The 15483-nt window shown below is 43.0% G+C and overlaps 1 protein-coding gene across 2 annotated transcripts in view; it reads right to left on the reverse strand.

Annotated features, from left to right (window-relative positions):
• Positions 1-15483, reverse strand: part of CEP41 (centrosomal protein 41) — a 46721-nt gene that overhangs the window by 21957 nt on the left and 9281 nt on the right. For both annotated transcript variants that reach the window (XM_008258191.4, XM_070071309.1), the window contains exon 2: positions 8062-8125. In XM_008258191.4, the coding sequence (XP_008256413.3) occupies positions 8062-8125 (64 nt within the window). The remainder of the gene's footprint in view (positions 1-8061; positions 8126-15483) is intronic.

Genomic DNA, 15483 nt, shown 5'->3' on the forward strand with positions numbered 1-15483 from the left:
GGGCAGCCCCTCCCAACAATCCTGTCATGCCTACTGCTGGCTTGTTTGTCCTACTAAAGAAGGAGGCTGAGAAACAAAACCTTTCACAGTTGTACCAATATTTGGCAAATAAAGAACAAATCCAAGAGGCTATTAATAAGCAGCTCTTTTCTTTATAGACATTTGCTTCAACCAAGAATGGGGATTGGGGGGGGGGGGCAGAATGAAAGATTTCTGTATTGCTTCAAGAGGAGAAATGAGATACACAACGGCTGACACTCAAATCAACAAAGAAATGCCTAAAAAATTATGTTAGTATGAAAAGTGGCATTTTACACACGGTGCAGATCTTACCTAAGTGGCTTGCTTTACTGTATCTAATTGCATCTGAAAATAGTTTTACTACCTTTTAGAATAACCAGAAATGAAATCAATTATTTATAAACATGTCTTTGTTTTACACAAAAGAAAGGAGTCTAAAAGGCCATCAGAGAACTAATTTTGAAAACAAAAAATGAGGGGAAGGTATGTGGTCTAGTGGTGAAATTGCAAGATGCCCACATCTCATACTGGTTTAATTCCTGGCTCCAGCTCCTGACTCCAGTTTTCTGCTAACGCAGACTCTGGGAGGCAGCAGGTGACGTCTCAAATGATTAGAGTCCTACCACCTACATGGGGGATTCGGTTTGAGTTCTTGGCTCCTAGCTTCAACATGGCCAAGCCCAGTCATTGCAGGCATTTGGGGAGTGAACCAGGACATGGGGACTTGCTGTCTCCATCTCCTTTTCCCTTTCTGCCTATCAACTAAAAAAAAAAAAAAATAAAAAAAAATTGAAATTATACATTACTGCCAGATATTTTTTTCTAGATAAGGCTTTCATGAAATGAAAAACAGGAATGAGAGTTTGGCCTAGTGCTTGGTTGGGACACCTGTGTCCCACACTGGAAGGCTTGGGTTCAATGGTTGCCTCTGGCTCCTGATTCCAGCTACCTGCTAAAGCATATTCCGGGAGGCAGCAGCTGCTAGCTCAGGCAGCGGGTTCTCTGGCCCCACATAGGAAACCTGGATTGAGTTCCTGGCTCCTGGCTTTAGCCTGACCCAGTCTTGCAACCATTTGGAGAGTGAACTAGCAGATGGGTATCCTCTCTGTCTCCCTGCCTCTCAAATATATAAATTAAAGAAAAACCAACCAACCATTGTTTATGGACTAAAATCCAAGCTCCTTGCTGTATCACTAAAAGCACCAACAACTTACCTACCTCTTCAATATTGCCTTAATTACTACATCTGACAAACCCTCTGTTAGCTGTGGGTTCTCTATCACCTTGTCAGCTCACCCAGCAGGAAGTGACCTTTTCCACCTCTGAACTTCTATAGCACTGAGCAGACACTCAGGGCATTTATCACTAAATACAGATACAGTCTGTCTTCTCCATTTTATTGGATGGAAAGCTCAAGATACACACACACACACTTTATTCCTTTCATTGTCTAACATAGGAGACACTCAAAAAATATTTAAATCAAATACACTATGAAGATCTATCTGAAAAATCTTTATGAGTTATTTTATAATGTAAATAATCATATATCAATTTGGTCTGAGTTCTTTGGCACACTTGGTTTTCTTTAAACTATGCACAACTCGGTTTATATACAGTAGATTTTATATGCTATCTACGTGATCTATATTTTTTCAGAACTCAGGTAATGTAGAAATGTATAAGGTGGTGTTTAGCTTTTATTTGTTTAGAACCATCATTGCAATGAAAGATGTACAACAAAAGTTGCAATTAAAATCAAGAGAAATAAACAACTCAACTGTAGCAATAGTGCTGTGCAAAGACATAGTACAACTGATTAACTGAGTGAGTCATTCATTAGGTTTTTCCATTGTTTTCCTATACTTCAATAACATTATCTGTACTGAGCCAGTGAGGAAAGCAAGTGATTTTGAGCAGCGGTAATCTAAAGTGGGTAAGATTTATAAGGCACGAACTCAGTTGCTAAGCGACAACTCCATGGCTTTATTTTTCTTTAATATTTTCCTCCTCCACAGAGAAGTTCTTTTGGCTGGAAGGAGCAGAAAGCGTGAAAAGAGGCACAGTGGTCCTTTGTTAACCTCAGCAAGTTAAACGTGTACATAGTGCCTTCTGGCTTGAGAGAGCTTTTCATGTACATTTCTTCCTTTGACGTAAGAAACAGGATTAAAGACCAAATGAAAATGAAGAGTTCCTAGTCTGAAATGAGTTCGAGTGCTTAAGATCAAGGCTTTTAGTGAATATTCACGAAACAGAAAGACTAATGAGGAAAAAAGGAAATGACTAGTCTGTGTAGTGATAACAGAAGGAAGGCCAATTTTACAAAACTGAAAATAAGGCTGAGTGGGAAAAGTCCACAGGAGTTTTGGAAGCCTGAAACACTCTGACATGAGGTTGACTCTGGATTGAAGCGAGGCAACAATGCAGTCTGAGTGTGAGGGTGAGCAGGGGCAGCCTAGGGCCCGGGAAGTGTCCCCCGATGGGCCTGCACGGCTGCACGACAGAAACTCAGGGGGCGCTCGAGAAGACACAAGGACCCGCCAGGGATTTCACCAGGAGCATAATCCACTCATGGCACAGTCTGGCAATGCCGGAGAGCCGGTAAGACACACACTCAGGCACCTATGAAACAAAAGAAATATTGGAAGTTCAAATAATTCTGAGATTTCTAGCCACGGCTATACATCAGTGCTCAGGCTTCAGTGAGAAGCTGCGTATAGAAACAAAAAATAATCTTTACCCAGGAGGAAGCTCTCGGTCTCTGAAAAAATTCAGTAGAAGATGATTTGGGGGAAGATGGGAGATTTCTGGTGGCTAACTCTGAATTGCTTGCTGTTTGTAAGAAAAGATTAAAGACCCATCTATTTAGCCTAGAAATGAGAATTGCCCGCTCAATCCTGTGCCTGTTTCCACTGCTTTGATTGAAGACCTTAAAAACACACCACAGATGGAAACTCCCTCCTCTTGCTTGGTCTATAAGGTGCCTCTTGTTTTTTCTTAAGCAGGATGCGCACCCTTTTCACCTCATGGCATACATGGAAATGTGGCACACAGAGAAATGATAATATTTGCACTAAGTGCTGGGTTTGGACAGCCCTCAGGCTCTGCTGGCTACCACAGGGTTGCAGGGATCTGTGTCTCCACATATAACCCATAATCCTGCATATTAGGTGGAAAACGTCTCTACATATATAGAAAGGTAAGTCATACGCACATACAAAATACACAGAAACAGAAATGTTAAGGTATCTTCCCTAAGTGGACCTTAATTTCAAATTTGAAACCACAAAAAATTTGAGCACTGTAATATTTCTTGCCCACACTGACTTAAACATACTTTGAGCTTTAACAAGGAGGCATACTTTGGTTCTATCAAAAGCTATTACAAAACTGGTGTGGAGACTTCTCCCAGGAAGACAGGGTGGACGTACTCTTCCTCTGCTCCTCCAGGTAAGTACAATCAAAACCCTGGACAACCCACAAAATGGGAAAAAATTTTGCAAATCATATTTCTGGTAAGAGTCTAGTACTTAGAATATATAAAAGAATTCTTATAAGTCCACAACAAGAAGTCAAATATTGCAGTTTGAAAATGGGCAAACGATTTGAATAGACATTTCTCCACAGGAGATATACAACTGCCAATAAACACATAACAGGGTGCTCAACATCATTAGTCACCAGAAACATGCAAATTAAAACCACAATGAGATACCACTTCACGCCCACAGTAATGGCTATAATCAAAATGATGGACAATAACAAGCATTGTCAAGGATGTGGAGAAAATAGAACCCTCCCACACTGCTGGTGGGAATGCAAAGTGGAGTGGCTGCTTTGGCAAACAGTTTGGCAGTTCTTCAAAAAAAATTACACACAGTTACATTATGACCAGCAATTTAATTCCTGGGTATATACCCAAGAGAACTAAAAGCACACGGTCACATAAAAACTTGTGCACACTGATGTTCACAGTAGCACTATGGCCAGGAAGTATACACAATCCAAATGTGTGTATCAATTGATGAGAAGATAAACAAAATGTGGACTGGCTATACAACAGAATATTATTTGGTAATAAAAAGGAATGAAGTACTGACACATGGTACGATATAGGCCAACCTTAAGACATTACACTAAGTTGAAAAAGCCAGTCACAAAAGGCTACATATTGTATGATTCCATTACATGAACTGTTCAGAATAGGCAATGCCACAGAAACAGAAAGCAGATTACTGGTTACTCAAACGTGGTAAAAATGTCAACTTTCCCCAAGTCGATAAACAGGCTTAGTCCAACTCCTACAGAAAGTTCAGTAATGGTTTTGTAAATGTAATTAAAGCTATTCTAAAATTCATGTGAAAGAGCAAAGGAATTAGAATACTAAATTAAGTCTGTAAAGAAAAAAGTACGAACAATTAGCCTAACTAGTTTTAAGTATCCAATTTACCATATGGCTATGGTAATCAGGACTGGGCAGCAATGGCAGAAGAACAGACACATAGATTAAAGGAAGAGAATGAAAATCCAAAGCTTGGGCCACATAAATACGCCCAACTGACTTTGACAAAATACTCATTCAAGGGAGGTAAGTAACCCCACTTAAGAAATGGTGCTAGATGCACAGGTAGCCATAGCAGAAAGTTATGACCTAAATCACACATTCCCGACGTAAAAATTATGTCAGAACGTATCCTTGCCTTAAATGTAACCTAAAACTGTAAAATGTTTAGAAAAAACATGATAGAAAAAAAAATAGTTGGGCTCTAGGTGAGGCAGAGTTTGGCAACTTGACAGAAAAATCATGATCTATAAAAGGAAAAATTGATAAAATGGGCTTCATCAAAATAAAAAGACAAGTGACAGACTGGGAGAAAATATCTGCCAACTACATATGTGACAAAGGACAAGAAGCTAGAATATATAAGGAAATCTTAAAAAACCCAACAGTGAAAAAGCAACAGTCCAATTAGAACGCAGGCAAAAGACATGGGAGGACATCTCATGGCAGAAGACATACAGAAAACAAATAAGCACATGAACAGATGCACATTAACTAGCAGGGAAATTCAAACTGCAACCTGGTGATACCACACACCTATTAGACGGCTGAAATGACAACAGGTAACAATAAATGCTGGTGAGGACAGGGGGAAAATGGGTCTGTCATCCATTGCTGGTGGGAATGTAAAGTGGTACAGCCACTCTGGGAAAACTGTTTTTTGAATAACACACACACACACACACACAGCAATTACCATACAGTCCAGCAATTGCATTCCCAACATTCATTCCAGGGAAATGAAGGTTTAAGCTGACACAAAAGTTCACAGCACTTTTATTTCTAACAACCAAAAAATTAGGCTGAGTGAAAAAAGTCAACCCAAAAGGTTGCATACATTTTCTTCCATTTATATAGCATTTGTGAAATGACAAATTATGAAAATGGAGAGCAGATTAGTGGTTTTGGAGAGGTTAGGGAGGAGGTGGGAGTGGACAGTGGCTGTGGCTATGAAGGGGCAACAGGACAACTTCTTGTGCTACTAGAAACTTTGTGTTTTGACTGTACATGCCACTGTCAACAGCAGGGCTGTGTGAGTGCAGTACAGTTTGTAAGATGTTATCACTGTGGGACATGGGGTAAAAGGGTACATGGACACTCTCTGTAGTCTCTTACAAAACACAAATGAATCTAAATTATGCCAAAATAAAAAGTGTAACACCAGTAACAACAAAAACTATTTTAAAATTCTCAGAATATAAAAGGATATAGGGGACTGGTGCTGTGGCACTAGCATCCCATATGGGCACCAGTTCAAGTCCCAGCTGCCCCACTTCTGATCCAGCTCCCTAATGGCCTGAGAAAGCAGTAGAAGATGGCCCTGCACTCATGTGGGTGACCCAGAAAGAAGCTCCTGGATCCCGGCTTCAGATCCGCCCAGCTCTGGCTATTGCAGCCATTTGGGGAGTGAACCAGCAAATGGAAGACCTAACTCTGCCTCTCAAATAAATAAATAAATCTTAAAAAAAAAAAAGATATCAATATTTAACATGCATTATAAAAAGCATATTTAAGCATTTCAATATAAAAAAATTGAAATCAATTTCAGACACCACTGTTGAGTCAGTTTGGTTAAGAATTGCAGGATTGGAAAAGGGAGTTCACAATCACAAATTATAATTCAATTTTTAGGAAAAAAAGCTACAAAGGTGTTGACAAATCTACATATACTTGAAATAAACCTCATCTCAAAAATTTTAATTTTACAAAGAATAGATTATAAAAGAAATTTATTCATTTATGGTGGTCTTTAAAATCAAATCTGGACTCGGAAAATCCATGGCACTTTCCACCTGGGTGTGTACCTCAAAGGTATTTTCAGAAGGGTTGGTCGAGTTGTAATTAATGGGTATGGCGAGGGAAATGCAGATAGCACAGACCACGAGACAGTTCGCTACATGTGGTGGAAATCTCCAGTATCGACTTCCTCATTCTGCATACGATCCTACTTTTATTTTCTTTATGAAACTTTGAATAAATCACAAAATCTCTGTGCTACAATTTCCTCTTTCTCTAAATAAGAGATAATATTCTTCACCTGCCCATCAAACAGGATATTTGCAAGGAAAAATATCTGTGTGGCATGGAAATGGTTGAAAGAAAGGTACTAAGAAACAGAATTTGAAAACGTAGTGCATTTAAAACATTCCATTAAGCTTATTTTATACGAGGAAACATGTATAATGGAAGAAACATGTATAATGGAAGATAATGATTCTGAAGGAGAATGGAGAAAGTCAAAGACGAAATAAACCAGGTGATTGAAACAAAGTCAACATCCACCCTGAGCTTTTCTCATTGTCTTGAGACTGCTGGTGGAAGATTCAGCGTTGCTAAAGACTGACGGTACCCAATCCACTAGCAAAGCCGTCTTAATCAGGTGGATTTTCTCAGCAGGCTTTAAAAGATTGGGAAAAAAAATAAACAAATAAACAACCAAAACCTCACAAGACTGCAAATCCACTAGGATCTGGGCAGCAGTCCTTATCACGATGCTGGAAAACGTGAGATACATAGAGAGCAGCAATGCTCTCTCAAATTGCATTTTACCTGCACTGCAGTACTAATTAAATTTTGTCCGGTATTTTAGTTTCTCATTCAAGTCTGTCTACGTCCACTTGACTCTAAGCTCTCTGCAGAAGCCACAACTCACACTCGTCTTTAAATCCCATGTAGCCCATAACTCGCAGGTAGTCAGCACTCTGCAAACACAGAACTGAACACAGAGGCACAGGGCTGATCTATTACTGCCAATTTAAAGGAATATACACGAGGTGGTCCAAAATAGAGGCTGACCTCCTGATATTTGCTTAGCTTCAGCCGTGGGACTTATGGAACAATGGTTCAATTTCTAGAATTTCATTTTCTCAATTTATACTTGTATTGCTTTTTTTTTTTTTTTTTTTAAGTATTTTTATTTGGAAGTCAGAGCTACAGAGAGAGGGCTGAGAGAGAAAGAGAGGGAGGAGAGGCAATATGAGAGAGAGCTAGGTCTTCTGTCTGCTGGTTTATCCCCCAGATGGCTGCAATGGCTGGGGCTGAGCCAGGCTAAGGCCAAGAGCTACTTTGGGGTCTCCATGTGGTGGCAGGGGCCCAAGCACTTTGGCCATCTTCTGCTGCTTTTTCGAGGCCATTAGCAGAGAGCTGGATTGGAAGTGGTGCAGCTGGGACTTGAATAGGCACCCATATGGGTTGCCAGGGTCACAGGTGGTGGCTTTACCTGCTATGCCATAATGCTAGACCCTATACTTGTATTTCTCACGTGGTAAGGAATAATAAGCTACATTGTGTGAATGTAATCTTTTACTGATAATTTGAAAAACAGCTTTCAACGATAAATCCTGAGCCCAGAGAGACACAAACCGAGATAGTGAGAAACTTCTAGCTGTGATTTATACCAGGTATGACGAGCTGCATCCTGTTAATAATTAGCTATTGAACTTTTCTGTAAAGTTCTACTTTTTTAAATCTTTACTCACCGGTGTCCAGTCTTGACTTGACATGCTGGTACCTTGGGTTCTGTGGTATCCTCTTGGTCAAATACTAAAAAGTAAGAAAATTGACAATCAGTGAGGTTAATGTAAGGATAAAGGTGGCAAAGTCAGGGAAGAATCAGATAATTAATAAAGGCAACAGGGAACGGTGTTTGGCCTGGACGTTAAGACACCTGCATCCTATATAGGAATGCCAGGGTTCAACTTCAGCTCCAGCTCCTGACTCCAGGTTCCTGCCAATGTGGACCTTGGCGGGGGGAAGGGAAGTAGCAACATCTCAGGAGACTGGAGCCCTGCCAACCGTGTGGGAGACTCAGATGGAGTTCCCAGCAGGAATGAACCAACAGATAGGAACATTTTTCAGTCTCTCACTCAGATAAATACAAATGGAAGAAATGCTAAAATTTTGTAGAATGTAAAGGCAGCAGGAGCGCTGCAGGTTCAACTACGCCTTCAACACAGGGCTTGTCACTGCAGTCTCCTCGGGTGCAGGGAGCTAATCTCGTTTCAGTCAAAACACTTCTATCTTCTGTCTAAATCATCTCAGAGCACTATGTGATTAGGGAAATAAATCTAAAAGTTATTCCTTCCATTAAGCAAAAATCAGGCTCCCTCCAATTTTCCATTCAGTCTATCACTGCAACCCAGATTAAGTCATCCATCTCTGCTTCAAGAATCTGTTAAAATCACAGAAGGCAGCAATATCAACCCTCTCTTTGTTGCTCTGTATGTGAGGGGCTCTGGGCCAGCTCCTCCAGAAACTTCCAGGACTTGATTCACGTCTCCCCTGAAGTTTGCAAGGGGCATCCAGACCTGAGCACGGGGCCCCGGGTGTTGTCAGACAGGGCCCGGCCTGGCAGGCTGTCCTGCCACCTCTCGGGAGTCAGCTCCGCAGACATCGCTGCCTCGGCTTCCACTCTTGTGGCAGTGGAGGCTCACTCAAGCTCAGGGGACGTTTGTGGTTAGCGAAACCGTCTACGTCAGATCTCGCCCGTGCTGGACTCTGGTAGTGAACTCTGAATCCAAGCACCAGACATCGACCCACGTTAAATTCCAGCGGCCAGTGAGAAAGCCATTAAGTGAGGGCAGGCTAAAGAATCAAGATGTTGGAAAACTGAACTTTCTTCTGTAGGCTTTTTCCTGGTTTATGAGCATGAAAACCCTATGTTCGGCAATAGGTAGCTGTGGAATTGGAAATTAAAATGGGTAATAAGGTTCTGGCTTCAAATTCTGCCCCTCTCCCAGACTCCCATGCTCAGGCTGCTGGGAGTCTCCGTACTGTGCCACCACTCGGGTCTCCAGCCTTGGCACTTGTCTGACTTGAATGTCTTTTCCTCAACCTGGCTTTAGGCAAGTTGTTTTCTCTGAAGAGCTGTCCAGGGCAGAACTAGGCACTTTCTCCTTGGCTTTCAGAGGGCCAACACCTCGTACCAGTGTTTGCACCTCCATCTTCTTCTCTGGCCTAGGGTTTTCTTGAGGGTAGGGACAATGACATATTCATAGTGCATCTGCCCACGGCTTCATTCATGGTGGGTACATTCACTGATATTCGATCACTAAGTGAAACTCTAGAAGGAGCACTGTATTATGCTCTCCTTCAAAGAGGACACCAACTCACAAAATCACATCACCCGCCTTTGAAAACCTGGCTAACTATGTCCTATTTGTTTACATACAAAAATACCTTTTCAAATGGTTCATAAAGTATCAAAACAATATAGTATATTTTAATATCTTACAAAATATCTGTTGGTCAGAAATTCGGATTCAAGAGTTCATGGAGGGCCAGCGCCGCAGCTCACTAGGCTAATCCTCCACCTGCGGCGCTGGCACTCTAAGTTCTAGTCCCGGTTGGGGTGCTGGATTCTGTCCTGGTTGCCCCTCTTCCAGTTCAGCTCTCTGCTGTGGCCCGGGAAGGCAGTGGAGGATGGCCCAAGTGCTTGGGCCCTGCACCCCATGGGAGACCAGGAGGAAGCACCTGGCTCCTGGCTTCGGATCGGCATAGCTCTGGCTGTAGCGGCCATTTGGGGAGTGAACCAATGGAAGGAAGACCTTTCTCTCTGTCTCTCTCTCTCACTGTCTAACTCTGCCTGTCAAAAAAAAAAAAAAAAAAGAGTTCATGGAGAATTTTTTTAGAACTGGTAGCACCTACAGAGAGGTAGCAGTTTTTAATTTTGCCAAGTAAGGACATAGACAGCCAAAACAAAGCAAAATTTGGTGACTACTATCTGCTGTCTCAATAGCTAAAAGGTAAGAAAGAAAAAAAAAGTTCAGAGCAAAAAATGTTAGTCTTTTAATGTTATTTAAAAACTGCATTTCATTGTTTCTCACTTCATGCCAGTCCAGTAAAGTCTGCACCAGGAATGCGTGGCATTGGTCCTCAGGTGGTAGCTAGCACCACAGAGCTTTTTCTCCTGAGAGAAAGGTTGAAAAGCTCGTTTCTCCAAATGATCCACAACACAGAATGACAATAACACCAATTCCTATTTCTTCTCTAGATGAAGATGGAACAGGAAAATACAGAAAGACTGAAAACAGAGACCTTAAGATAAGTTCCTAGAGGGAGACAATATCACAATGAAATGAAACGGGGAAAAGATGTCCTTGGTAAACTGAGTCAAGGAAAGCTAATACTAGACTTTCATTATCCCAGGTTGAGAGAATTTTTTTGCACTGTATTTTATCATTTCTATGCTCTACTTCCTGTTTTTCCTTTTGTTTTGCTTTTCCTACTAGTTTCCTAGCAAAGCTTTCTTTTTGAAAAATTCCAGGCCAGTCTCTGCTGAACCAAGGGGATTTGTCCATACCTAAGCCAAAATAGCTGAGAAGTGAGGGTGTCCCTGGGGACCAGGTGTGGTGGCGGCAGAATGATGAGGGGAGAGACTGTGGCCAGCTGCAGCCGCTGAGCCCTTCCCGCCCCCGGTTTTCCCTTACATGGACTAATGAGAAATCCATATGCTGCAGGAGAAAAATGTAGGGTTTCTTTTCCACGTCCCCATTTTAGTCCAACTTCTGCGTTCCTGACTTTCTACTGTTAACCACAGCATGAAACTATGTGTGCTCCGCCGCCAGCAGAGTACCACAGATTTTATGGAAAGGCTGTACTTTTTCTCTAAAATTCTCGCTTTTGGGGTAACCGCTTCTTGACCTACTGACCAACTGGCCTTCTTTCAATGACATCAACAGGATGGAATGGTGGAAAGTGAAAGAGCTGAGCAAGGAAGCCGTTCCAAGGACGACGATCCGTTTGTTCAGCACCGAATGAACAGGAACCATTCATTCAGACCACACTGACTGCGCGCCTACTGGGAGCAGAACCAGGGCAGAGGACTCGGCGGTAAAGAGCATGCTCCTTGCCACCTGGCTCCCTCTGACTGCCAGACTGCACGAGGGATGTGGAGAGGGAAGTAGGGGTGGCAACAGGAGCCCCTAAGATTGCCACCTACTCCTGACTAGGAGTGAGAAACCATTTCCCAAAGGATGGCTTCTGCGCTGAATCTGGGGGGCCAAGAAGGTGCATCGAGTGAAAGGAGCCATGGTTCGGAGCTACAGGCCTGGCAATGCAGGGACGTGTTTAGAAACCTGAATTTTATCTCAATAGGTGCAGCTTTGCTCCTTTGGTCCCCGGGAACATCTGTCAGTGTCTGGAAACATTTTTTATGGCACAGCTGGGCGGTGGTGGAAGGTACTACTGGTGTCTCATGGGTAGAGGCAAGGGAAGCTGCTAGACATCCTGAAATGAAGGAACAGCCCCCATGCCAGAGAACTGGTTGGCTTAACCGTCAGTAGCGCTCAAGTTGAGAAACCCTGGAGAAGATGCTGGGAAGTCACGGGAGGTTTAGGGAGGAGTGATAAGACTACATTTCTGTTCTAGAAAGAACACCCTGGTGGCAATATGGAGAATGTGACAGTTGTCAAGATGGGAGGCACGAGAATCTGTTAAGAGGCTGTTGTGCTAAGAACAAGGAAGTGGCAGTAGAGATGAAGAGAAAGGGAGTGTGAAGACAGTTTTAAAATGTAAAATCAGTGTGATTCAAAACTGTAACGAGAGAAGGGCAGTGATACCATCCCACAAAAAGGGGAGTTAAGGAGGCAGCACGTTGAAAGAGACGAGGTGTTGAGTACTAGATATGTGTGGATGCTCCAAACAGCAATGTCAACTTGGCTATTTGGATCTGGAGATCAGGAGAGAAAGATGGCATAAAAAAAAAAAAAAAAAAAAAAAGGATTTGGGAGCCCTCAGCATATAGGCAGCAGATGAAGCCTCAGAATGGCTGAAGTCACCCTAGGAGAGAGGCCTGAGTAGGAAGAAAAACGCCAACATTTAAGGTCAGATAGGGAAGAGGCACCTTGGTTGAGATTCAGAAAATGCCATGGGAAATTGGGTGATGACAATTAAAGAAGAATTTTAGGGGGCTGGTATTGTGGCATAGTGGGTAAAGCTGCCGCCTGTGACACCAGCATCCTATATGGATGCCAGTTTGAGTCCCAGCTGCTTCTCTTCCAATCCAGCTCTCTGGATCTGGCCTGGGAAAGCAGCAGATGATGGCCCAAGTATTTGGGCTCCTGCCACCCAAATAGGAGACCCAGATGAAGCTCCTGACTTCAGCCTGGCCCAGCACTGGGAGTTGTGGCCATCTTGGTAGTGAATGGAAAATATCTCTGTCTGTCTCTCCAACTCTTTTTTTTATTTAATTTATTAATTTATTTCAAAGTCAGAGTTACACAGAGAGAGAAGGAGAGGCAGAGAGAGAGAGGTCTTCCATCTGCTGCTTCACTTCCCAATTGGCCTCAACGGCCGGAACTGTGTCGATCCGGGGGCCCAAGGACTTAGGCCATCTTCTACTGCTTTCCCAGGCCATAGCAGAGAGCTGGATGGGAAGAGGAGCAGCCGGGACTCGAACCGGCGCCCATATGGCATGCTGGCACTGCAAGTGGCATCTCTACCTGCTATGTCACAGCACCAGCCCCTCTCCTCTTTAGAAAAAAAAATAAAGACAATTTTTTTTAAAGAATTTTAGGGGCCAGCGCCGCAGCTCACTAGGCTAATCCTCTGCCTGCGGCGCCAGCAGCCAGGTTCTAGTCCTGGTTGGGGCACCAGATTCTGTCCCAGTTGCTCCTCTTCCAGTCCAGCTCTCTGCTGTGGCCCGGGAAGGCAGTGGAGGATGGCCCAAGTGCTTGGGCCCTGCACCCGCATGGGAGACCAGGAGGAAGACCTGGCTCCTGGCTTCGGATAGGTGCAGTGCGCCGGCTGGCCAGCCGCAGGGGCCATTTTGGGGGGTGAACCAATGGAAGGAAGACTTTTCTCTCTGTCTCTCTCTCTCTCACTGTCTAACTCTGCATGTCAAAACAAAACAAAAAAGAATTTTAGGAAGACAGAAGAGGTCAACATGAACAACACTGTCCAAGCAGAACAAGAGGTAAAGCATGAACAAGCCAACAGGCGAAGAGAAGAAAAATGGGAAAGTGAATTTGGATTTAGCAAACCAGGATGCTTTGACAGTACTGTTGAAGCAGTTATAGTAACTGACAGGGACAGAGGCTACAACATCACATGCATAGGAGAGGAAGGAGAGAGAGGATAGCAGTAGATAGATAAATGGTCCTTTTCTTTATTTCATCAAGAGAGTTACTAAGGGATAATCTTTGTTGTTGTTTTAGGGAAGAAAATATGAGGGTGTTTATAGGCTAACAGGTAAGATAAAAGAGGTAAAATGGGGCAGGAGGGTGCAGACACAGTGGGCAAGGATAAAGCCTACAGCCTATAGGTAGAAGGGTCCACAGGAGATCAGCTGGAGAAAGCTCATGTTTGTGGTATCATCACAGGTTCTTTGAGAACAAACAAAAATGTTCAAGGCCCTTTAAGGGCTTACATCTCTAGCAAGAATCAAGACACTGCCCTCTGTCCACTCACCCTATCTCAGCTACTTAACTTCTTCTTCTTTTTTTTTTTTTTTTTTTTTTTTTGAGTTTTTAAAGGAAATTTTATTTGTTTGGGTGAGCTACTTAACTTCAATTTGACTTCCAAATCCCAGCACAAACACATCTTCCAGGAACACTCTCCTGAATGCACTCCTCAAATGGAAATCTCTTCCCCTCCTGGATCTTCACAACTCTTTGTATCATTCACATTTCTCACCCCTCAGCATGTGGGAGATTGTCTGACTTGCTACCACGCCTTGTTCTAGTGAGAGAGCAATAGGGTCACGCAGCATTGACAGAAAGGGCTCCAGGAGTCTGGAAGCAGGTGAGGGCTCAGGCACTGGAGGTGGCAACAGAGAGTTCATGCAAGAGTGGGCATTGGAGCTGTATTTTAAGAGTTGAACTTTCTTGCATAAAAATATGGGAAAGAGGGATGAAAAAGCATACCAAACAGGGAAAAAAATTACAATAGCAAAGCTACTTGACAAGCATGTTTAAAGAACACAACTTGTTCTCTTTGCCGGAGAACGTCTAACAACAGAAATGGTAATCACTGCTAACATTTTTTTGATCATGTACTATACGGTCAGGTACTCGGCTAAGCATCTTACCTAGAATAACTCATTTAATCCTCACAACCACTACACATCCTCACTCCAGTAGGAGTTCTTCATATGGGGCCCACTACTGGGAGTTAGAGGGTCTTTAAACCCATGAAAATGAGTGCAAACTGTTATGTGTATGTGCACTTTCTGGGAACACGTTCTTGCTTTGCACCAGTTTACAAAGGGGTGTGACATCCACAGAGGGTTAAGAACCACTGGTATGTGGAATCTCGTGTATCAGACAGGATATGTGTGTAGCCTCCACGTGGAGAATGCTGAATGTAGACTAAGGGTCTGGACTAGGCCCAGAAGACAATGGAAAGTATTAAAACTGCTGAGCTGTGAGCATTTTAGCCGTTCACTAAAAACACAAAATAAGGCTGTGCTTTGTGAGCACATAGAGTTGGAGAAGAATGAGAAGTCAAAGATGGGATTTTTCTGAAAGAAAATCACCCAAAAATGAGTAAGACGGTCTCAATCACAAATCATTGAAAAAGGAGTGAACTGTTCTTTTTACCTCTCTCAAAATGGGACTCACAAGGTTGTCGGTATTTCAATTGGAATATATAAACATATATGTAATATATATTATATATAAAGTCAGATTTACATGTAAAGGATTTTTAAAAAATATCACCACTGGGGCCAGCCCCATGGGGCAGTAGGTTAATCCTCTGCCTGCGGCACCGGCATCCCATATGGGCGCTGGTTCTAGTCCCAGCTGCTCCTCTTCCAGTCCAGCTCTCTGCTGTGGCCCAGGAGGGCAGTGGAGGATGGCCCAAGTGCTTGGGCCCTGTACCTGTGTGGGAGACCCAGAAGAAGCACCTGGCTCCTGGCTTCGGACTGGCACAGCTCTGGCCGTTGCAGCCATCTGGGGAGT

The sequence above is a fragment of the Oryctolagus cuniculus genome, chromosome 3 (genome assembly GCF_964237555.1).
Source record: "Oryctolagus cuniculus chromosome 3, mOryCun1.1, whole genome shotgun sequence".
In the NCBI taxonomy this organism is placed as follows: Eukaryota; Metazoa; Chordata; class Mammalia; order Lagomorpha; family Leporidae; genus Oryctolagus; species Oryctolagus cuniculus.